Here is a 23020-nt window from a genome sequence, read left to right on the forward strand (position 1 = left end):
AAGTTTTGTGGCATACACCCGGACCACTGTTGGTGGTAGCGCGTAAGATACCACGCAGACACTGTGGATGAACTGGATTGAGGTCAAAACTGGTGTCACAGGAAACCCTATGCAACTCCAGTTCTACTAATCCCACACCGCCCTTCCACTGTAGCAATGTATTAACAGATTTTACTGGGACAGAAGAAGAGGGTCAAGGTCCCACCCAGACAACCAAAACAAACAAAACTTTATGGGTCCGCTTTGATGACAAGCAATCACTAACAGTGCACAATCACAAACCGTTTGACATTAAACAATGTGGCTACAGTAAACCCTACCGTACACGTACAGCCATAATGTCAATCTCTACTGCTTGATCAGGGCCTTCCCATGCCGTGTGACTCCATGACGGTTATTTGACCATACTTCACCATGCCGGTCAAGCCGGCGAAGGTGAGAAGCATAAACGTAGGAGCAAAAAAAGTTACACTAAAGTACAATAACAACGCATATCTCTACAATTCCATCTGCTGCACACCATGTAGCTCTGCACCCCATGACATGGTCACTGTTCCAGGCACTATCCAGGATGAATCCTGCTTAGCGTCCGAGGATCTGACACGATGATTCGGTCGTAGGCACATGTGTAAATAAAAGGCGCAGCACTGAATTCTCTTGCTCGTGTCAATGCTGCCCGATTGTCACACTGGCCAGAGGTGTTTGAAAGAGCTGTGAGTATGAGGTCTCCTGTATGGTAGTCTTAAGAAAAGCCAAATCTCTAAAAAGGGTTCACTGCATTTAAACAAACCCTTGCTGCATTCATAACAAATGGACAGGCAAATGTAACACGCTTGCCTTGCCTCATTATATTAACCTGGCGGCAAAGGCAACGCTGCCACACAGCTGGAAACGATTACAAAGCTCTCATTGCCCCATCTACATTCGACTGGAGGCATCGTTGCCGTCAGTGAATGGGATCTACAGAGAAGATGGGAGGGCGCAGGGGAGCCACACACCACACGAAATAACTACGATCCTGACACTGCTAAAACAAACCACAAACGCAAAGCTGAATCACATGTGGAATAAGTTCATACTATCCGTAACAAACTACATCGAATACATTATTATTCTCCTCCTCCTCCACGATGGCAACCCAGGGCCCAAGTCGTTCTGTGCAGTGTGCACGCTTCACTGTAACTGTACTTCCTGGATATTCAATCGCAAAGGAACACACACACACAATTCCACTTCAAAGTGGTAGCCACCCTCGGGACAAATGAATGACACCGGAGCGGCTCAGCTTTAGGAGCGAGGATGACAACGCGAGTCAATTTACCTTTCCCTACCCGTCCGCGTGGCGACGTTTCAGGGCTGCAGGCCAAGCAAGCTCGCTCACTGCGAGGGAACTCAACGTCTCAGCGGCCAGCGGGTCGCATCTGCCACGTTTACAGCCTGTACCAACGCTGGCAAGAACCGCGGGGGTGTTTATGCGGGAAGCCACAACCCGCGTGAAAGTTTAAACGCCGTAACAAAGATTAACACCCTCCCACCCCCGCCAAATAAGTAAAAGCCCTCACCACTTAAATCGAGTGTATTTGTTTTTTCGACGAGGTGCAAGTTCGAGCAATGTAGAAGGAGCAGAGTGGGGCTCCCACCCTCCCCTCTAAATGACTCTTTAAAGGCCGATTAGACCCAACCTCGCTAACACCCCCACCCCTATCTCTACTGTCGACTCGTCCAAGTGAGCTAATATAAACATTCCACGATTTCAATGGCACAGGATGCTCAAACTCAATGTGTACTTAATATATCAAGAGACTTGGCGTGTCGTTTACATCTGGAATGGTATATAGTGAATACTATTATTATCATCACTATCTGGAAATAGATACAATGCTGCATCCTTCATTTTGTAAAATGGAATGTCCTTGAGTTGAAATACATTAAATGCAATGTTATTTATACCCGTGAGAATTTTCAGTATCCATAACTTAAAAATAATATTTTTTACCAAAAGTGGAATAGTACAACATAAAATACTGTCTAACCCAAAAAAGTTTATTATTATGAATAAAATACTGTACATGTACTGTATATCCTTTTTGCCAATGTTCATCTGGATGAGTGCCTCCCAACACCATGCGGATTACTGGACCATACTTCACCATACCGATCAGTGGAGGTTGATGGTGGGCAACAACAGACACGAACACATAGAAAGTACAGTACAACAACATTTTGCTGCACAGCCTATAACATGGCGATCGCCCATCCAAGAACTATCCAGGCTCCTAGCTGCTTAGCATCAAATCTCTTATGAGAATAGGTGCATTCCGGATCACTTAGTCACATTAACACCGAGTGTCAGTGGTGTACACGCGCATTCGAGTATGCACACATGAACAATGAGCATTCATGCGGCCAAAGCGGTTGAATTATTACGTAAAATAGCTGCAAGTCAGCAGCGGCAATAGTTGATCTTTGCAACCATTTAAGACTCCACTGAGACCAGGAGTTTCTTTTGGAAGCGGGAACACCTGAATAAGCACTGTACACTTCCAAGAAGCTGAAAAACCGCCACGTGTATAAAAAAAAAATAGCGTGTAAAATATTATAAGCCGATCCGGTCAGGTGGTGCAGTGGTTAGAGTGCATGACCCACAATTGGAAGGTTGTGAGTTCACATCCTGCTTGGGGTCGTCTCCCCCCTTTAGTCATCTGGGGTCAATAAAAACGACTACAAGTTTTTGTGTTTCATCGGTTAATGTGGTTGAGAAATGAGGTCATAACCAGGGTAGGTGACATTTATACCGAATTCTCAGAACGAACCAGGAGATAAGCATCGGCCCATGCTGGTTTCAGAGGGAAACCACTTTAGATGTTTACGACCGGGCATTATCGATTCACGAATAATAAATAAATGGTTCTCACGCACACACGACACACGCATCGAACCGTGCACGCGATTTCAACTGTGGCTGGGAATCGAACAAGGGTATCCAGCTTTGTAATACTGCGTGGAAGGTGGGGGGGGTGTGTAACGGAGTGGGGGGGGGGGGGCAGGATGGCTTCGCGCGCGGCTCCTTACGCTGCGCCTGGCGCTCTGCAGCTGTGCGGCCGTCTCGGCTGCGCGAGCCTCCCACGCTTGCAGGTGCGACACCGACGCCTGCGCCTGGCCCAGCTGCACCTCCGCTTGGGACGTCCTCTCGCCGGCCTGGGCCAGCGAGCGCTCCGCCTTGGCGAGCGAACCCGACAGCAGCTCCCCATGCTCCGTCAGCCTAGAGGAGGGAGAGAGTCAATTGAGAGGGGGCAGGCGAACAGCTGGAAGTCATAACGTTACATACGCGTGGTGGAATCGTAATCATCATAATAATGGTGATGTTTATTGATTCAGGAAAGCCTCGCTGGGGCTTATTTATATAGGGTTATAATGATTCACGATTCACCACACCCGCTGGCGATTCCAGCAGGTGGTGATGATTCAGGATCGTGATGAATTTTAAGGATCGATCATATTTCTAAGTTTGTGAATGTAGCAGCCTCTAAGAGTCACGTAAGCCAATGACGTACAATATATACGAATATAAAAACAAATATTATTGGAGGCAAGAAATGATGAATGCATCGCGAGCCTCAATATTAGTCGATGAGCCAATATATCGTTATAACTCTAGTCTTAAGGCTCCTGAGTGTGTAAATCAATATTTTAATTGTGTATTAATATGCATGTACACTGCGCATGCTATGTTATTTTATCACTCCAAAACACGTATCAAAAAGGACTTTAATCTCAGTTTTATTCCTGGATGAAAAAACACACGACGCTGGCACATTACTCTATCATTTACACATTTGTGATTGCGAGTGAACTGGTTGAACTAGCACGCGCAGACTCACTCTTTAATTTTGTCGTTCAAGGTAGAGACGAGCGAGGCTTTGCTGTCGATATCAGCCATGCTCGCAGACAGGCGGATTTGCAGAGCTCCGTTTTCGCGCTGCAACGTGAGGCACGCAACAATTGAAAGTTACGACGACGCTTGGATGTTCACCTATCTGCCCGCGAAAAAAAATGCTTTGCCAAAAGCAGCAATTAAACACAAATCCTCATCGGCTAAGTTATATCTACTGCTGGATGATGGCTTCCCTAAACTGTTGCCATCACTCAGTCGTACGATTAAACAACCCAACTAGTTCGTGCACATGAGCTTATTTCATCACTCCATCTCCACTGAGTTATCATATTTCTGGACATTCCCTACTCTGGCTGCCACTCCACCATTTCTCTCAAACACTAGAAGAGCTATCATTCCGTCCAGAAAATGGTCATGTCCAAGCCCATTTACTTTTCTTCATGGTCGGTATGAGTCTCCAACTTTTGTTTGCTCACGGAAACCATGCGTTCCTCATTCTGTCGATCAGTGTAATCCTAAGCATAGATTGAATACTCGTTCTCAATTGAAAACGAATTTCTTTAGAACTGCTTTTTGTGTTTAGTTTGTTATCCTCCCCCCCACACCTCGATTTAGCACGGTTGGCTACGTACAGGCCCCAAAGAAGTTCAACATACATACATAAGCATGCAACATCTCTACGCTTCTTATCGCACGTTTCAACTGAATCGGTCATGCACCCTCGCCCCCTTCACAAACCCGCACTGACCAGCAAGGTTGGTCAAACAACTTTCACGAGTGAGACAGCAAGGGAAGGCCTTCGTACTGCCGTGAACTGACAGAGACGCGTACATTGTTATGTTTCATGTAGCACAAGACGGCAACAGGTATTAAATTAATGTTTGTAACTTTAAAAATAACGTTGCCGATGCTGTTGTTTGCCTGCAGCCATTTCTTGAATTGTATAAAAGGCCAAGTATGAACAAGAATAATATTACTGTACAATTATCATATGAAGACAAAGATTCCCCGTGGAGCCATCCAGGCTATTTTATTTTTAAGCAAGCAACTATTCTGAATAAAATGGATCACAAAGTGGTGGTGTAGACAGTCACTTTCCCCGGCCACCTTTGTCTCCCTAAGTTTTAACATTTACACACCACTCCAGGTAGTCGTGCGGGGCTGAGTCGACCACTTTAAGGCCCAGGTTCCATTCAGATATTTATTACATGCCATCGCTGGGCATCGAACCCAGGCCACCAGGTTCATAGCACAGTGCGCCATACAATAATTATGCACACACACACACACAGTCATACGAATGGAAGTATCTATCTTTCTACACCACAAACAATACTGCATACTGTGAATCAGTGTAGCCGAAGTGGTTGTCACAGCAGGGCGTTGCGTGCAGTGTGGGTATAATTGGAGCCAGCTGTGTTGCCGTCACTAACAAAGGGGCTTCTCTGTGTTTTCCCTTTCTGCGGACCAAACCGTAAAGTGTGGCGCACGCACTCGGCCGAGCAAGTAACCGTCGGCACACAGCGGTCGCGCAGTGTGCACCAACCGCTCGTGCTCATCATGCGTTCAGAGTATTTGGCTGCTGTAGATTTCCGCATGATAAGCCACTTCCTTGAGCTATCAATTGTGGCCAGGTCGCTTTTGAATAATAACAAATAGTTTTGTGGGCTCTACCTGATAAAATAAAAATAATAGTTAAGTTTATTTTAAGTAATTTGCTTATGTGTTCCTATACTTTGCACTTCTATGAGTTTTTTTCTATTGTTTGTTGCTGTAACTTTTGAACTTGCACCTTCTGGACATCTTTGAAAAAGAGCTTCATAGCTCTTCAGATTTCTCGAAGATAAATAAAGGTTCTGATTGTGAAATGCAAACAAGGCCGGGTGGATGATAGAATCTCAAAAAGGCACTGGAACCAGGTCCAAGTTTCAAAGGAAAATACAATCCTTCTAACTCAATATACACGCGGTGTTTAACTTTGATAGATTATTAAATATATGTGAAATATTACTCAAGTACACGTACAGCCATTTGTCAATCAATGGTGCGTTGGTTCTGGAGTAGGGCCATTTCACAATCAGCCCAACTTAAATTGAAACTTTAATCAGCTGTCAAGTGATTTTATTTTCTCCGAGTGACAGTTCCAACTCCAGGAGATCTGTGTGAGGAAGCAAATTTCTGGCTGTCGGGTAGAACGATCCCCATCCCAGCAGCGTCATCCAGCGTCCAACATTTTTACATGGGGGGCCATGTGAGGTTGTGGGGCCGTGCGGGGCCGTTGCGGGGCCGTGCGGGGTTGTGTGAGGCCGTGCGGGGTTGTGTGGGGCCGTGTGGGGCCGTGCGGGGTTGTGTGAGGCCGTGTGGGGCCCATGTGGGGCCCCTGTGGAGCCTGTGTGGGACCATGTCATCTCACCTGCAGCTCAGAGATGCGGTCCCTCAGCTGTTCGTCCTCCTCCAGGTCGTGTGCCCGCTCCTCCAACTCTGCCACGCGACGCTGCAGCTGCTGCCGCTCCGTCTCCAGCGCCTCCACCAAACCGCGCATGCCAGGCTCGCCTGGAGCAGATACCACACACGGAGCAGAAACGGGCACAACTGCCAGAGCCGTCTTAACAGAACTGGTTCACTGCACACATAAAGGAGGTGGCAATGGCAGCTCGTGTCTCCAGGTTGAAAGAGGTAACCAAATTAGTCTTGGGTTTTCCAGTTCTAGGAGATAACGTGTGGAGATGGATTCATTGAATATCGCAGATGTATATTCAAGTTTCAAGTTCAAGTTCATTTATTAGGTATAGCCATATGAGCCATTCGGCTCTTGAATCGGGTGCAACCGCAACAAACAAAAACATGAACAAAAAAACATCTTAAAGTGAATATGTGACCGAGTGCAAACGGAAAATCCAAGAAAAGACAGCAAAATATTGCAGAAAAAACACCATACACCAACGCTGTGTGCAAAAATCCCAGTGGGATACAAGTCAAACAACAACAATAAGACAACTTAGATTCAGGCCATCAGTCTAACTCTGTACTACAACAAACAAACATGGCTAAACCAATACACTTTTCGAAATCACCAAAATAATGCCATGAAAAGCAATATTAACAGTGAGCACAATTCTAATTTGCGTTGCATCTAAATACAACTGCATCTCCAGATGCTTTACAAATATAAGTGAAATCTATGTCAGGATTTACATTTGCATGTGTCAGGGCAGCAGAGCAGGGAGAGAGGGCAGTGGCACAGCACAAGGAAAAAGTAACTGGGACCCTGCACCATGAGCCACGTATACAACCGGGGCAGCCAGGGCAGCACCTGGGACTCATTGATAGCTTAATCGGTGCTCTTTCTAACAATGTATTATTAGTCACTTACCTTTCTGGGTGTGGCGCTTCGGTAAGAGCAACTGACTCAGGATGGGAAGGCCGCAGCTTCAAATCCCGGTCATAAGTCGACAAAGCACATGACCCCCTACACGTATACAAAAATGAGTAGCACTCTGTGTCAAGTCTACAGTGGGGGAATAAGTCGTGGCACAAACCTGTCGCGCTGTCGCCATCCTCTGACGAGCTGTGGACGCGAGAGGCAGGGATGGGGGCTTCTACCAGGTCAGCAGGGACGTCATCAATGTACTCGGGTTCCTGTAACAAAACCGCGTGCGACTCATAGCTAGTCATCCACTCATTCATTCAAGGTGATAACTTATCTGCAATGATACGTGCGTGTGCTTTTCAAAATGATCGAATATGCTTCTGCATTGTCCTTTTCTTAATCATTGGAGCCTATTTTGAATTAACTATAATGGCCATAAAAATTAGTAAATGCGGAAAAAAAGTTATTGTTATTTCCCCACTTGTGTGAGATACGAATGGCATTCGTATTTTCTTTGAGAAAAATCCCCTGATTGACATGATCAGAAAAGCACAGGGCGATAATTAACACAAACGGGCATGGCTACAATGAAGACAAAAGGGGCACACAGATGGAGGGCAACGCTCACATGGGTTCCGGGTAAACTGCTCCCCACGGCGGCAACTTGCTTCTGTTCCAGTTCAGCCAGCCTTGACGAGAGCAACTCTGCAAAGCACGGGCACAGCATTACACAGGATACGATGTGAGCTCTCCAGTGTCCGCGCACACAGCATCACCCCCTCTGTCCACACCCTATGCTCTTCAGAAGCAGCTAATGGTAAGAGGGTAAGTGGTATCCCGAGATAAGCCACTACTCACTCTGACCAACTGAATTTGGGGGGGCAAAATTCCATTACGCTCAGTTAAGTTTTACCCAATGAATCAGTGCAGCTAAGGATGCATGTAGTAGTAGATTTTTTAAAAAATTGCGGCCCGTTTCAGTGTTAAGTATCATGTGGCCATAGGCTGTGTGAGATGAAGTCATGGACCATATTCAGCCCTCAGACTGTAAGGTTCCCCAACTCTGCCCTATAGCTTTAGAAATCCTCATGCTAATCTATTTTAACCGAAGCTATATTAAAGGAGCACTTGATCATTTAGCTCAGGAAGTGTGCAACTGCAATCGGCTGGTTCCGTTCACGTGGCCGTGCGGTCCGACGCACCGTTCTGCGCCTTCAGCTCGTCGAAGGAGGCGATCCTCAGCCGCAGGCTGCACCTCTCCTCCTCCTCCTCTTCCATCTCCGTGAGACGATCCGTCACCGCCTCCCCTCCACCACCGCCATTCTCCATCACCGCGGGTGGGTAGGCCCCGGATTCGCCCGCTGGCCGAGCTGCTTCCGAGAGGACGTCTACCGCCGCCACCACCACCGTCGCCGCCGCGGACGGCTGAGCTTGTGCGTGCGGTTTGGGTCGGTTCTGCCGCAGGTCCCGGAGCTGCGCCTTGAAGACGTGGCGCTCCGCATCAAGACGACCCTGCAGGTTCGAGTGCTCCGACTGCAGTCGCGACAGCGTCTCCGTCAGACTCTGGACGGGGGGGGGGGGGGGGGGCAAGAAATGACATTGATTTGGTATTTATCAGTTTTCTTCTCTTCTCCCATTCAGGAGGAGGCCATTGGGTCCAAAAACTGTGGGCAGAAGTTCTCCACTGTTGGTGATTATATAACATCCATTGCTGATGTTTCTACATCATCCTCTCCATTGGTTTCAATTCAGTTTTTTTTTGCCCCAATTGCTTTACACGCATCCCATCGGTATCATGTCATGAATTGGGGATGGTCCGCCACTCACTCAAACCAACTGAAATCATTTAAGAACCGAGTGCAACTGAGATTAAAGTTGAGCTGTTTAAGGAGAGCCCTCCTCCAGAACCAACTTACCAGGCATATGTCAGTGACCCAGTCTAATCCTGTGGGTGCTTTTACTTTCTTTGCTTTTTTTACCCAATTAAATGCTAATTGTGTCACGACATTGAGTACATTTTCATTTGGAAACTCTGCAGCGAGCAGTGCATCACATTGTGCCACTGAACGACACCATAGGAGGCTGTCAGAACGATTTCTACGGTCCCTTCACTGGGCCTCTTTTTCTTGTTTTTGGTTGTCTTACACAATCAGACAACAAAACAGATCTCCATGGAAATTTGGCCAAATGTTGGAAATGGAAAGATGTTCGTATAACTCCTCAACAGAACAAAGTATAGAACATTCACCCACGTGTGAATGGGCTTTAAGCACTGCTCTATGGAGCCTTGTGGTAAGATACATTGACTAGAGTCTGAGCGGGTTATTTTTCATACAATTACAAATTCAAATAGGATGAGTCATTCAAAGTGAAAACTTTATTTGAACCTGAAGGTGTAACCAACCACCAGTGGCGATACCATTAAATACTAATAATTTTGAATGTACACAAATGATATGCAACTGAGATTGCAAAAGATTGTTTCAGCTAAAATGCAAATGGATAACTGCACCAACGATATTTAATATATGTATAAACAAAACAAGCAATATGGTTAAAAAAATCGATTCGTGAATATAATTCCGGCTTCAAATTCAATGGATCGCTTAGATGATGAGTCATCTCATGTCTGCAATCTATTGCATAAACCTATCACTACACTGACCTTGATCTTGTGGTCCCGGCTGTCGACTTCCCTCTGCAGCATTCCGACCACCTGAGTCCTTCCAGCCAGAACCTCTTCCTTCTCCTGCAACTTCTGCTTCAGTGACTTGAGAAGCTGTCGGTGAAGAAGGAGAGGGGAGGTAGCGCGAGCAGTCACATGACGTTGCACGTCAGACAAAGTTTGTTGTCCTTCCCTCGCACCTCCGATTAGCATGGTTGGCTATGTACAGTGCAAAATAAGTTCAACATACAAACCGGTGCAATCTTTTACAATTTGATTCAAGTTGTGCTAATCCGCGTCACGATATGAGAAAACAACTCTTGCAGTGAGTTTATGCACCACCCTCTGTCCCATAGCTAAACAAAAAAAAAACACAATATAGCTGGTACTGGCCAAACATCCCAATGCTGAAAAATTATCCGACTGGGATTACACAAAGCACAATCGGACCTACTGTGTAAATTTAGCAGAACCCTCCTTAAATCTTATTGAAAACCTGTGAAAATCTGCTTTCTTGAGCCAAGAATCTTAATACTAAAAATAAATAACTGCTCCAGAAGACAATGTGCCATGTGTATGAATTTGCTTAACGCCTCAAGAGTCACGGTCATTTATGTCCGTGAAAGTGTGCATCAGACATTGCATTATTGTTATTACTACTATGTGTATGGATATGCATTTGGCAGTCTGGGCATGCACCCATGGCGCCTGTGCTCTGTCCCGTGACCTGCTGTCAGCGAGCTTTCGACACTTCACGTGGCCTCGGAGTGCGGCTGGCTGAGGGCGCAAGCGCAGTGGTGACGTGTCCGCCACTTACTGGCATATGGCGGAGTCGTTGTTGTTGCTGTTGCACCCACATGCAAGCACAAAGCATGGGCGGTGTTTTTAAAGCGACGGATGCGAGGTCACACCTGCTGGAGGTCAGCACTGGCGTCCGACTTGGCTTCGATGAGGAAGAGTTCCTGCTCATGCCGCCGCGACTGCTCCTGAAGATGTCCATCCTTCTCGAGCACCATCTGCTTCAGCATGCGTGCCTGCGTTTTATAAATGCAAGTGAAAAAATACGACAAGGAATAACAGTGTCACTTTTTTAGTCTGTTCTAATACTACCACTAACAACAAAGCAAGGCAGAGCTTCGTGTGGTTCTAGCCATGGTGGAATAGCGGTTGAAATTCATTACCTAGGGGCACTAAATGTTAATTGCAGGGGGGGGATGGCCCCTGCGTGGCATTGGGAGGGAGGGTAGCGCTTCTGGAAATGCCACACAGGACACGAGTAAAACTAGTAAACCTGCCCTGGTTGGTGCTAATGATTGCAATTGTCCTAACCTTAACTTGCTTGCATGCTGGTTTATTCTTGCGTACGTATGTAGAACTTATTTCGTACCGTACATAGCCATCCGTGCCAATCGGAGGTGCGACATATATGTATTGATGCTTAGCAACTTATAAGCCGGTGTCCAGATTAGCTAGCCTGGAAATAGCCCAGTTAATGTATGGCGGATTGCTTAAATTCCTCAATTTAGCTTACGGAGTTCACAGTGGTTATAAGAAAGGTCCCATGATGTTCACAGTGGTTTACTGCGTGGGCGATGGTCTACTCATTTCTTCGACTATCGCACTCTGGGCATCATTTGAAATTTAACTCGTGAAAAGGTGGATCGCGCAGGGACATGTACGCATGCAATTTAACGTGGACCACTGCTTTCGAGGAACATTAAATCAAAGAGACTCTTTAGTTGGCTCGGTGATCAGGTGCTAACATGATAATGGTGTTTGCCCAAATTTGTTTCCATTTCTCTGAGACACTGATTCCTAAATTTACAAGAGCTCTGGCTGCACGTACTTTCTGGTGCTAATGCTGTAATTAGCTACGGGGGCTGCCCCCTTCAGAAGATATAAATCCTAACACATAAAACCATATTTATAGTTAACTTAGTTATGCTGTCTGCAATAAGAGAAGTCGGCGTGGCCAATATATTAAAAAAAACTAAAATAACTTAAACTTTTTATTTTACCAGATGAGGCCCATTGAACGAAATGGCTCTTTTTCAGAAGTGACCTGTCCACAAAGCGGCTTATGATGTGGAAATCCAACAAATCTACTCACATGTTTCTGAATGTGGAGGGGAAACACAGGAGGACCCGGACAAAAATCAACACGACCACAGGGGATCGAACCCACGACCTCCTGCATACCCGGGCGAGGGAGTTGACATCTCGCCACTGCAGCGCCCCTAAATGACGAAGATGATGACGAAGCGTGACTCACGTTCTCTTCGTAAATGCTCTCCCTCTGTTGGAAATCGTCTCGCATCCTCTGTGCGCCCTCTTGCGCGAGAGCGAGTTTCTCGTCTCCGCCCTCCACTTTGCGCGTGAGAGACGCGATGAGGGTGGCCTGGTCGCGAGCCACGCCCTCGCTCGCACTGAGTCGAGCCTGCAGATCCTGCCGAGAGACGGGGACCGAGGGAGGAAGGGCAGGCACAGCGAGAGGACGTTATCGGCAAAGCGGAGTGGGCGTTGGTGTGGGAGGCTGGGAAAAAAATCTGCTCACTTTCCATAATGAAATATCTGTATCTGTCAACGCGAGTGCACTTCAAAAAGTATTATGGTTTGTGTGTTTTGTATTTTTCTTTGCTGTGTTGATTCATGTGGACCGAGTTTGGAAACAGGGTTCTGTGGTGGGGAACAATAGCATAAAAAATATGGTTACGTTATCACAAAGACTGTTTGTTTTTCTGCTAGAAAATTTTGGTTTGATTGGCAGTGAAGTAAGCAAACATTGCCAGTGACGTAATCAGTGACAGATAAACGTGAGGCAACGTTATTTAGGAGAATTGATGACTACCGCGTGAAACATATAACTAAAAAGTTTGGTAAATCATGCTTTAGGTATGCAAAGTATGAATATATTTTTCTAAAGCATGCAAATGTATTCCTTTAAAATTTGTATTAAAATAATGAAAAAAAAAGAAATATAAAATGCACAACAGATTAAGAAAAACTGAACTTACGCATTAAATTTACATAATAATAAAGTGTAAAAACTCTTTTACCAAACATAATACATGGAACCCAGGAGGTCAAATCCTGTCCAGAGTTTGTTTGCTTGAAGAGATGCTGCTGGATAACAACTGTCCAAATGCCCACCAGGCTGATGGACGTTAATGTGACGACACAGATGGATAATAATGAGTCTTTTATTAGCCTAATTGATGCGAGTGCATCACACAACGCTGCGCAATCCGCAAACGTGGAAGCGCATACATTAAGCTGTTTCCAGTGTTTATGAACATGGGTGCAGTTGGAGGTGCGGTAGTTTAATTTTAAGGTCTGCCTGACAGTCGTTCCTTTAGTATGGCAGCGAGCTGAGCAAATGTTTATATGTTCAAGTCGAAGTTAGTGAGCCATCGTTGGAAATTAGTGAGCGTGGCCGTGATGTATGCTATTGTTACTTCACGACCGGGGTAGTAAAAAGACGAAATCTACCGTGCGGCATTGATACAGTTCAGCAATGGGGTTATTTTTTTACACACAATTACTGAGCACAGGCCAGTGCGTGTGTGCGCATGTGTGTGTGTGCGCGCGTGTGTGCGCATCTTCGCCGGTTAGAACCTGCCTGGGTTTAACTAGGCTGGATTGTGTGAGGAGCTCACAAATCCTTGAAAGATCTGGGCAAAGTCCCATCGGTGAGCTCCTCCGGCAGGCAAGGCTGCGTTGGCTGGGTCATGTAGCCCCCATGCCCAGCCACCGCATGCCTAAACAGCTTTTGTTCGGCCGGATAGAGGGGGCTAAACGGGCGCGGGCTAGAGAAGAGATGATGGACGTGGAGCTGAGTGGATTTGCCGATGACTGGTACCAGCGGTGTCAAGATCGGCCTCAGTGGAGGAGGCTCGTGAAGGATGCTACTGGGCAGTTGGAGGCAGTCGCCCTCCAACAACAATGGAGGGCGGAGGAGCGACGCTCACAACAACAAGCGGAGCGCCGGGTGGCTAAAGCACAGCAAGTTGGCACAGTAGGGGGCACAGGTGGTGCATCAGTCGACCTGTGGCACCTGGGTCTGCCCCGTGACCTCCTGCCAGCGGGCATTCGACACTTCACGTGGCCTCAAGGTGCACATGGCCTGGCACATGCATCGTGGTGACGTTACCGCCACTTAGTGGCGAATGGCGGTTGTTGTTGTGCGCGCGTGTGCGCGTGTGTGCACGTGCGTGCGTAAAGCCAGTGTCTCACCTGGAGCTCCTTGGCGCTGGCGGTGACAGGGGGCGGCGAGTGGCTGTCGGATCCGGCCGACACCTGGAGGTGAACGATCAGCGCCTCCTTCTCCTCCAGCCTGCGCCGCATGTCGGCCAGCATGGCGTCCACCTCCTCACCCCGTCGCCGCTGGGCCTCCAGCTCGGCGGACTGCCGCCAGGAATAAGCGACGCGCGCGTGAGCGCGGGTACACTTGATGGCCAATGGCGATTCTTAGCTCCGCTTTGGAGGGTTTGACTACAAACGCCACCTTGGGATTTGCGGTCTCAGGTAACACGTATAGGTGAAGTAAACGTACAACCCGGAAAGCGATGGCAGTGGCTTCATCGGCGCACTCTCCACCAGACGGACTGATTTGGTGGGTGGCCAATACTGGTGATAACACATTGCCTTTAACTTGAAATGATCAATGAAACAACACATTGCACCCAATATCTGCCCCCCTGTGACAAAATGATATTGAATATGCCCGACCTTTGTAGATTTCTGAATCTAAGCAAAGTTGAGCCTGCATAGAAATTGGCTCGTTGACCAACATGATTAAAACATATGTTAAAAGGCTTCTGTAGGGTTATGTTGCGTGCAGCAGAGGGCAGAACAAGTACATTTATTGTTGTACTCCAGCTATGCTCCTGGCCTTCACAAACCCGGAGACACAAGCTGCCACTGTTGCGAGAATACGATCGTGTTGCCGAGGCAGATGAAGAACAGTGCTTCTGCCTGCCAGGCTTACCTTCTCATCCAGTTGCTGATGCTTCTGAGCAAGAGTGCTCTCCAGCTCATCCACCTTCTTCTTCATGAGCAGCATCTTCCCACGACTCTTGGCATTCTGCTGATGCTGCTCGGGCTCTCCATCGGCAACCTACAGCCGTCGCAAGGCACAAGCGATAACGGCAACACATTCGAGCTGCTCAGTGACAGGAGGCCGAATCGTAGATCATAAAATAAATAATCAATTCTCTTTTGTATCGTTGCAGCATGCGGTTGCACCACTAGTGGCTGCAGGGATGATGTGAACCCTTTAAAATAACATGTATCATAACCCATGGTCTATTCACTACAAAACGTAAGGACTTCTCGAAGGCGTAACCACCCCCCCCCCCCCCCCATCATGCAATTCAAGAGTGCATCTACTTCCTGCCAACGAGCTGTATTCATCGCTCAATCTGCCCAGTGAACATCCTCTCACGTGTGTTCTCTCCTTTGGCTACCACTCCGTCATTAGTCTCGACCAATAGGCATCAATCCTTCGAGTGATATATGATGTCTCGAACTTGCCTTTGCTAGCTTAGAGGTACATGCTTGAAATCACACTGTGCATGCATACATACATCCTGAGCTGAATTATTGGTATTCATTTATGTATTGATGTAGATCATTCCACTCCAAATTAACGCTACATCTATGTTGAGGAGCCTCCAGCTACATTTAGGTGGCCCAAAATTATAGTGAAAGCTTCAATTGTTGCTAATTATTTAAATGTGCATCACAGGGGTGAGATTTGCTAATTACATTTCCGCTGTGACAAAATTATGACATTATACATTTAATCTAATTTAAGAAATCTAATCATCTCTCATAAGTTTTCGAGACCTCTTAACAAATTGTCTTGAATTTCCTATTCACGTTTTCAATTGGTAATAACAGCAAATTATTTCCTAACATGCTACACATCTGTCTTCGCTATCAAGTGAATTAAGCTCGCTGTGCTCTTTTTTAGTGTTGCTTTCTCAAAGTGCGTCCCATCTGCGCGATGCGTAACAACGTAAGCGGGAGGCTAATTGAAATGTCTAAAAGCGCATTAGCCACCAACGAGCATTCTCTAGGCACGCCGAGGTCCCACTTGTGCCACTGTCCACACCCACCTTCCCCCGCTCATCCCCGCCACGTGTGGTGTCGGGGCCAGGCACGGGTCCTCCGGGTGCTGCCGGCGACCCCTTGGTGTGGGCGGCGGCGGTGGCGGCGGCAGCAGGAGAGGCCTGCTGGATCTGTCGGCGCAGCTCCTCGCACTGGGCTGTCTTTGCCTTCGATTGCAGCCTCAGCTTGGACAGCTTCCCTTCCGCAGCCTGCCGGTCATCCTGGAAAAAAAAAAACGATTGCTGTTGAAAATGCATCGTGGATGTTGGCATCCACCGCTCATTAAGTCATTGCGCACGTGTATGTGCATAGCTGATTTTTGGCGCCGGCATTTAGGGGTCACATCACAGTGATGGACACACTTATACGATTATACACGTACAGCTCTTTGGTCAATCCCCTGCTGGTTGAGAGGCTTATCGTGCCGCACTGATCATGGGGGTAGTTGAATGCTGGGAGCACAGACTTGGGAACATAGAAGTACTGTATAGCAATAGATTATACTGGTAGGAACCTCCTGGTTACACCAGCCCACAGGGGATTATTGTGTCCATCCGTCGTGCAGGGAGGGGCTGGGTGGGGAGGGGGGGGGTGGGGAGGGGCTGGGTGGGGAGGGTGGGGCTGGGTGGGGAGGGGAGGGTGGGAATAGGCTGGTTGGGGAGGGTGGGGAGAGGCTGGGTGGGGAGGGTGGGCAGGGGCTGGGTGGGGGGTGGGAGAGGTGGGGCTGGTCACCCCGTGGTGCCCTTATAAAACTCAACGTTTAACCTACTTACGCCGGCCTGTGCCCGCCCTCAGTCGGGCATATTTGCGGAATACAGCACGCCGCCGCTGACCCTGGCCATTGACCGAGCAACCCAACGTTCCTACCAGCTCCCTCCGCAGGAATGTGTTGCTGCACTGCCCTCTGCTAACATTGGTTTTGTAACCTACTGTGGGGGGCATACACCTTTCTTGCTACTGAAATTGTACTATCTTTTGGCATCCATCCCGAAAGAACAAATTCATTGAATTATATTAAACTTCTCCGGAGTTTTTAGGTTTTACCACGCATTGTTCGGCATGCTGTCTGACGTTTCTCTCCACACGCTTGGAGCTTCTGCCGCGTGTGGAGTGAAAATTTAGGAACCAGGCCTAGAACATTCGGCACAAAACCGAAAAAAACGATCTAAAGTTCTACAGCAAAACTGCAAAAATCTGCGCAGTAGCTTTGTAGAACTTTACTGCCCTTGGAGGTTGGTGGGCAGCTCAGGGGACTAATAGTGTGTAAGAGCACTCAGCAGACACTGCTTACATTCAGGATTCGAGTTTCAGCCAACATGATTAATTCTAGATTTGAAGCTTTCGTGACTGCAAGGAATCATATTCTTAGGTTTTTTCGGTAAAGTCACGTAGGTAAAACATCAAAATTAATGAAAATAAAATAAAAATCACGACGTTTTGGAGGCAACACAAGTCTCCGTCATCAGGTGGGACCGTCACAGCAGCTAATTCGGCTGTGACGGTCCCACCTGATGACGGAGACTTGTGTTGCCTCCGAAACGTCGTGATTTTTGTTTTATTTTATTTTCATTAATTTTGATGTTTTACCTACGTGACTTTACCGAAAAAACCTAAGAACATGATTAATTTAGATTTAGACTTAAGACTATTTATTTCAGCAAGAAGGGTCCAATGAGCTGTTAGGCTCTATTTCCAGGGGCGTCCTGCAATGGTGCAGATGTTATACAGTGCAGATCTTGGTTAAACCGGGCTCCCAAGGGTAGTGAATTGATAGTTTCATGCCGGTCTCCAATGACTGTAGCAAAACAGCCATAAGCTTATTTTTGTGTTATTAATTCTGAATATTTAGACTTGTAGAAATAAATATGAATTTTCTAATAGAGTGGAATAAAAAAGTGTGGGCGACCTAGTATGCATAAACGCTTAAATGAATAGACTCTAAAAATTCTGATAAGTCATCTTCCAGGGCAGTTCTTCGCACTGCTAGTTGTCTGTAGGGATATTCTTGAGCGCCATAAAAAAAACGGTGTGAGCAAACGCAGAAAATAACCAGGGGAAAAATTATCCACACGGTCAGATGATGGCTTATTGTCACGACAAACAATTCCAGCCAAAGGAGAGAAAAACGCCCGTGAGACTTCCACCACGGAGATGGAGCAATGAATTTGGCTCGAGCTCAGGAGTCAGATTGGACTGTTGCCCTGCGAGACAGTGAGAGATGGCGGCGACTGTGCGGGGGGGATTTAATAATGACCGACGAGATTGTTGGAACTCACCTTCAGCTGCTGATCCAATGCTCTGAGCTGCCCATCCTTCTCGCGAATCAGCTCCTTGAGCTGCGTCACGAGCCCCTCCATCTGCGCCAGCCGTTCCGCCGCGTCCTCCCCGGCTGGCGCGATTTCCCCTCTTTCCGAGCCGCCCGCATTCCTCTGGGGCTGCTCACCAAGACAAAGATCCCCCGTATAGCCTTAAAAGATTCGTGGAGCATGTGCTGTTATAGCAAGCACCTATGAAGGCCGACATGGCACACGATGGGGTGGGTGGCTAGCACCACACCCGGCCACCTTTGTCTCCCTAGTGGCGATGCTTTACACACTGGACCAGGTACTCATTTGTGGCCGAGTCGACCTAGGGGAGGCCCAAGACCGGTACAGATAATCGTCACTGGTGTTGGACGTGAGCGGGAATCGAATTCTGGTCGCCGGGTTTGGAGTGCAAGGTGCTAACCGCTACACTACCGCTCCTCATCAACAAACACGCACACACACTTGCAAGGGTCGTTTACACGCAAGCGTCTCGTTTAAAGTCCACAGCAATCACCGTCAGCACCGTCACGCCACTGTGAGCTATTATCTGGACGTAGGATCCCCACAATGGCAATATATTTTTTGTCATGCTTACATATTTTGTTATGCTTTCAGCAATTACCTGATTACAACTTTGGGAGTTCCTCGGCATGTACCGATGCATTCAATTCATAGATTAAAATGTATACTTAGGCTGACAAACCGTCGATCGAATTGTGCAGATGTGAATCAATAAATTATACTTCATGCAAAATTAGGTGAATTATACACTTGGATTTAGTTGAATGGAGCTAAAAGATAAAATAAACGAGAAACAAACAAGATGGTAAATAACAGGGGAAAAAAGAACTTGCATAAAATCATGAAAATTCATCGAATCATTGGTGGGAGGATGAACTGTTAAATACATACCATGTGCAATTTGTTTGATGTAGGCCTCCCCACAATATGTGTCCACACACATTTTGCCACACACCTATCTGAGCCCCAATTTCATATTCCAACTGCACATAAAGCAACAGCTGGCCAACTAAACCCTTCCTGGCTCTAGATCCCTATTTGTGCACGCCTACTAGACTGGATATGGCCTGGCTAACCACTACACAAACTGGGTCACTGAACAATTATGGGCTTGGAATGTCCTCAGGAGCACTTAGTAATAATCGTGTGCTACTACTGTATTGTTGGTAGGACATTTTGATTTAAAAATATATATATTTGTATTTGAGACGACAATTTAGCTCAAATAAGCAGTATACACACGAGTAAAATGTAGGGGCCCCGTCAAGGGAGAAAGCCTATAACTTTGGCTGGTTGTACAAGGGTCTCTGTGTCACACAGTCGCTTCTGTGAAGAACTCGTGAAAAACAAGCTTCATAAAAACGCGACGTAAACTTGTTACAAGCAGGAAGTTGAATGTTGATTTATGTGCACGACATAACCAATGGCTGCTCGACCACTCAATAAATCTGGGAGTGAAGAATGATCACTAACTGATCACAGTGAAACGCCCCTTACATGCATTCCTGTTGTCTGCGGCTCTTAATTATCTGCGAACCCCAATCAATCCACTTATGTTTTCTTATCAGTGTCTGTTCACGGATAAGAAAAATCCAATGGTAAAATCACCCTACTATCCACATTCATCCACTGTTAACAAGAATACTGCGGGTGTTAAGGTCTTCATATTAGCTGCACATTTTTGTGCATGAGAGTTTCCCATAAAAGCAAGCAAATTCAGCCTACTATCTACATTTATCATGTGACCCAGAATAAGAGGAGTTATTTTTACCACTAAATAGAGTCACCAATAATGTCACCCACATCACAGCAAATGAGAAAGACTTCCACTGCACGAACATTATTTTTGGTTTACAACACATCTTGTTATTGCATGGTCAGCATGACATAATAAATCCTTAAACTAATAAAACGGAATCACTCTGTAAAATACGTGTGTGCGCGTCTCGGCCGTTAGTACACGCGCGTTGGATTTGGCACGCGGTTTGAGTTATTCAATCGGCGCAGGGTGCACCCCGTGACATGCGTGCGCCGCCTTCACCGAGTCGAGCCGGCCGACGGGTGGCACCTCCTCCACGGCGCCGGCGCCGCTCACTCCCTGGGCGATGCTCGACAGACGGTTCCACATCGCTGCACCCGCGCGCCAAGCCGCTGCCGGAGTCCGTCGGCTCGGTCCGTTTCGCCGGGCGAAGGCGGCGTCGATGCCGTCACCTGCTCGGGACGGTGCAACGACGAAGGCAGCGGCCTAGATCGGCTGCGAAAAAAAAACATGGCTCAATTCGGAGATTTGGCGAACCGCTCTCTGCCCGCGGTACTGACACAGTCTAAAAATTCTTTACGATCATGGTTATTAACAAACACTGCCTTGTGACTGCTCTGTGGGAGGGCTATTAACAAAAACATTGCAAAAAGAAAAAACATTCAAGCGTCACCATTAAGACCGCCTTGTAAAAGAAAATATATATAGTAGGCTGTGTTTCGGGAAATGGTCCTTCGCTGTTGATAGACGGTTCACAGATGTATTGTACTGAATATACTGTCGGAGATCACACTTGGCACTGTACTGTGGTGACCTGAACAAACTGGAAAAGTCAAAGCAAGTTCCGATGTGAACAATTTTATATTGACATACGAACAACATTTATTGCCAAACATCAAACAATAAATATACCCTTTAACATACCTGTCAACCCCTTATGAGTGCCTACCTTATTACAGACCAGTTCAGACCTTATTGGTCACCCCGTGCCCTTATAAATCTCAACGTTCATCCTACAAAGTCCCATCACAAGGGAGACACACAAACAAAGACATTTTTTTTGTTTTGCCCGTATTAAAACGGCTGTACACCGTATGGACCTGAAAATATAATTTCTCTGAACAAGAATATGGGTAAACCGTATGGGTTCACAGGTATGCTTTTGGATAATGAAATATTTATACATACATGCTTCAAAACACTGACTATATACTGTACAGTATTTGTTTTTCCCATCAAGGCAGTGTTAATAACGGTGGTGCGGTTTGTACGTGTGCTTGTAAAATACATGACCGTATGTAAAGTAGACTCTTAATTTGAAAGTTAGCCTAAAGCATTGCATTTTTAGCAATGAGTAACCGTTTCTTAATGACAAAAGTAGAACATTCACACAACAATTAATATCAAAGCAACGCGCGTCACGAGATGCAGCTGCATTTAGCTGCTATGGACAAGTACAGCCATTTCATGCATCCACTGCTGGATGAGAATCTCCCCACGCCATGCAAGTCGTGGGCATTATATGGCTATACTTCGCTAAGCTGGTCAGTATGGGCTGCTGAAGGTGGGGAGAATAGACACAGGATCAGAGGCACATTGCAACAATGGATTAAGGCGGAATGTGCTTTAATGCCCACCAAGCAGCCATGCAGCCCTATGATAACCTGTTTGTGCATGGTTATCATCCATCCAAGCACTTTCCATGCTAATACCTGCTTAGCTTCCAGACCTGAAAGGGTCGGGTGTATACCAGGTGATTTGGTCACAGGCTTAGATGCTACAAAAATAAAAATGATATTAAATGATATTGCCTAGCATCTTCTTTGTACTTTTTTACGATTGCTTTCACAAAGTGCATTTTTAGGGCTTTCCATGTTCAGGGACAAGCCTCATTTTATGCAGGACACAACCATCTCTTTTAAACGACTAATATTGAGCCTAAAGCATTTTGTGTTATCATGGTTGCCAAGCACAACGCCAAAAGCCCAAAACACCAAGCGCCCAGCAACTCCGATTAGCACGATTGGCTCCGTCAGGTGCACTCCGTCAGGTGCGAAACAAGTTCAACGTACATACGTACAAACAGCACTATTATTGTCGGTCTTATATATTGGGGTTAACACATTCCATGAAATGAATACAGTTATTCAAACTGGAGAGACAATGGGAGAGAATTCCAACCTCGAGCAGTGGCAAGGAGGGAAGACAAATGGGATATCCGGCTGTAGAAATAAGAATTTCTCCCCATTTGTATTTACAATTTCGGTCGCCAGATAATGGATGTAGCGTGAGAATTTAAGCAATAGGCGTTTGCCATGAAAGGCGTGCGTGTGGTTCGGATGCTGAGCAGACATGCCACAGATCAGACCGGCATGAACACAGCTGTCTCACATGCTGGGTCCACTGGGACTCATGCCCTGGAATTTTAATGTAGCAAAGGCAAAGCCGAGTCTGGGTTGAAACTGAGATTCTGTCTCAATTGATGCCAACGTGGTTATACATTACATGTTCTCAATTAGCGACCACATGTGTACATGTACGGCCTGTTGTCAATCCACTGCTGGATGAGATACTTCATCACGCTGGTAAATGCAGGTTAGTGAAGGCAGGGAGCATAGATGCAGGATGCATAGAAGTGCATTACAATAATGTACAGTACAAAAACAATGTTATCTGTATTTTTGCACTGTTCTTTGCTGTATATAACATGGTCAAAATGGCCCACACGTTTGTAAATACTGCAATTTTTTGTATTCATTCATCATCAGCCATGTTCAATCCACTGCTGGATGATTGCCTCCCCAAAAGCCACCGCCGTCTCTCGCGATGTTGAGCTTTAATCGTCCACCTAGCACGGGCACACACATTTATTTCAGAGTTTTGCGTGTAACAA

General features: G+C 46.6%; 1 protein-coding gene and 1 long non-coding RNA gene across 4 annotated transcripts in view; one reads left to right on the forward strand and one right to left on the reverse strand.

Annotated features, from left to right (window-relative positions):
• GOLGB1 (golgin B1) overlaps positions 1–23020 on the reverse strand; it is a 52605-nt gene that overhangs the window by 27420 nt on the left and 2165 nt on the right. For all 3 annotated transcript variants that reach the window (XM_078863732.1, XM_078863733.1, XM_078863731.1), the window contains exons 2-15: positions 20410–20622; positions 18318–18476; positions 16050–16262; positions 14918–15046; positions 14164–14334; positions 12203–12376; positions 10842–10964; positions 9931–10044; positions 8468–8828; positions 7894–7970; positions 7435–7534; positions 6309–6448; positions 3882–3979; positions 3073–3262 (exon numbers count right to left, since the gene is read on the reverse strand). In XM_078863732.1, coding sequence (XP_078719858.1) covers positions 3073–3262; positions 3882–3979; positions 6309–6448; positions 7435–7534; positions 7894–7970; positions 8468–8828; positions 9931–10044; positions 10842–10964; positions 12203–12376; positions 14164–14334; positions 14918–15046; positions 16050–16262; positions 18318–18476; positions 20410–20496 — 2136 coding nt within the window. In that variant the 5' untranslated portion in view covers positions 20497–20622. The remainder of the gene's footprint in view (positions 1–3072; positions 3263–3881; positions 3980–6308; positions 6449–7434; positions 7535–7893; positions 7971–8467; positions 8829–9930; positions 10045–10841; positions 10965–12202; positions 12377–14163; positions 14335–14917; positions 15047–16049; positions 16263–18317; positions 18477–20409; positions 20623–23020) is intronic.
• LOC144936543 (uncharacterized) lies at positions 8584–10055 on the forward strand. The gene is made up of 4 exons (XR_013637434.1): positions 8584–8602; positions 8730–8783; positions 8907–8955; positions 9970–10055. It is a non-coding gene; the product is annotated as an uncharacterized LOC144936543 (long non-coding RNA).

The sequence above is a fragment of the Lampetra fluviatilis genome, chromosome 16 (assembly GCF_964198595.1).
Source record: "Lampetra fluviatilis chromosome 16, kcLamFluv1.1, whole genome shotgun sequence".
NCBI classification, from domain to species: domain Eukaryota; kingdom Metazoa; phylum Chordata; class Hyperoartia; order Petromyzontiformes; family Petromyzontidae; genus Lampetra; species Lampetra fluviatilis.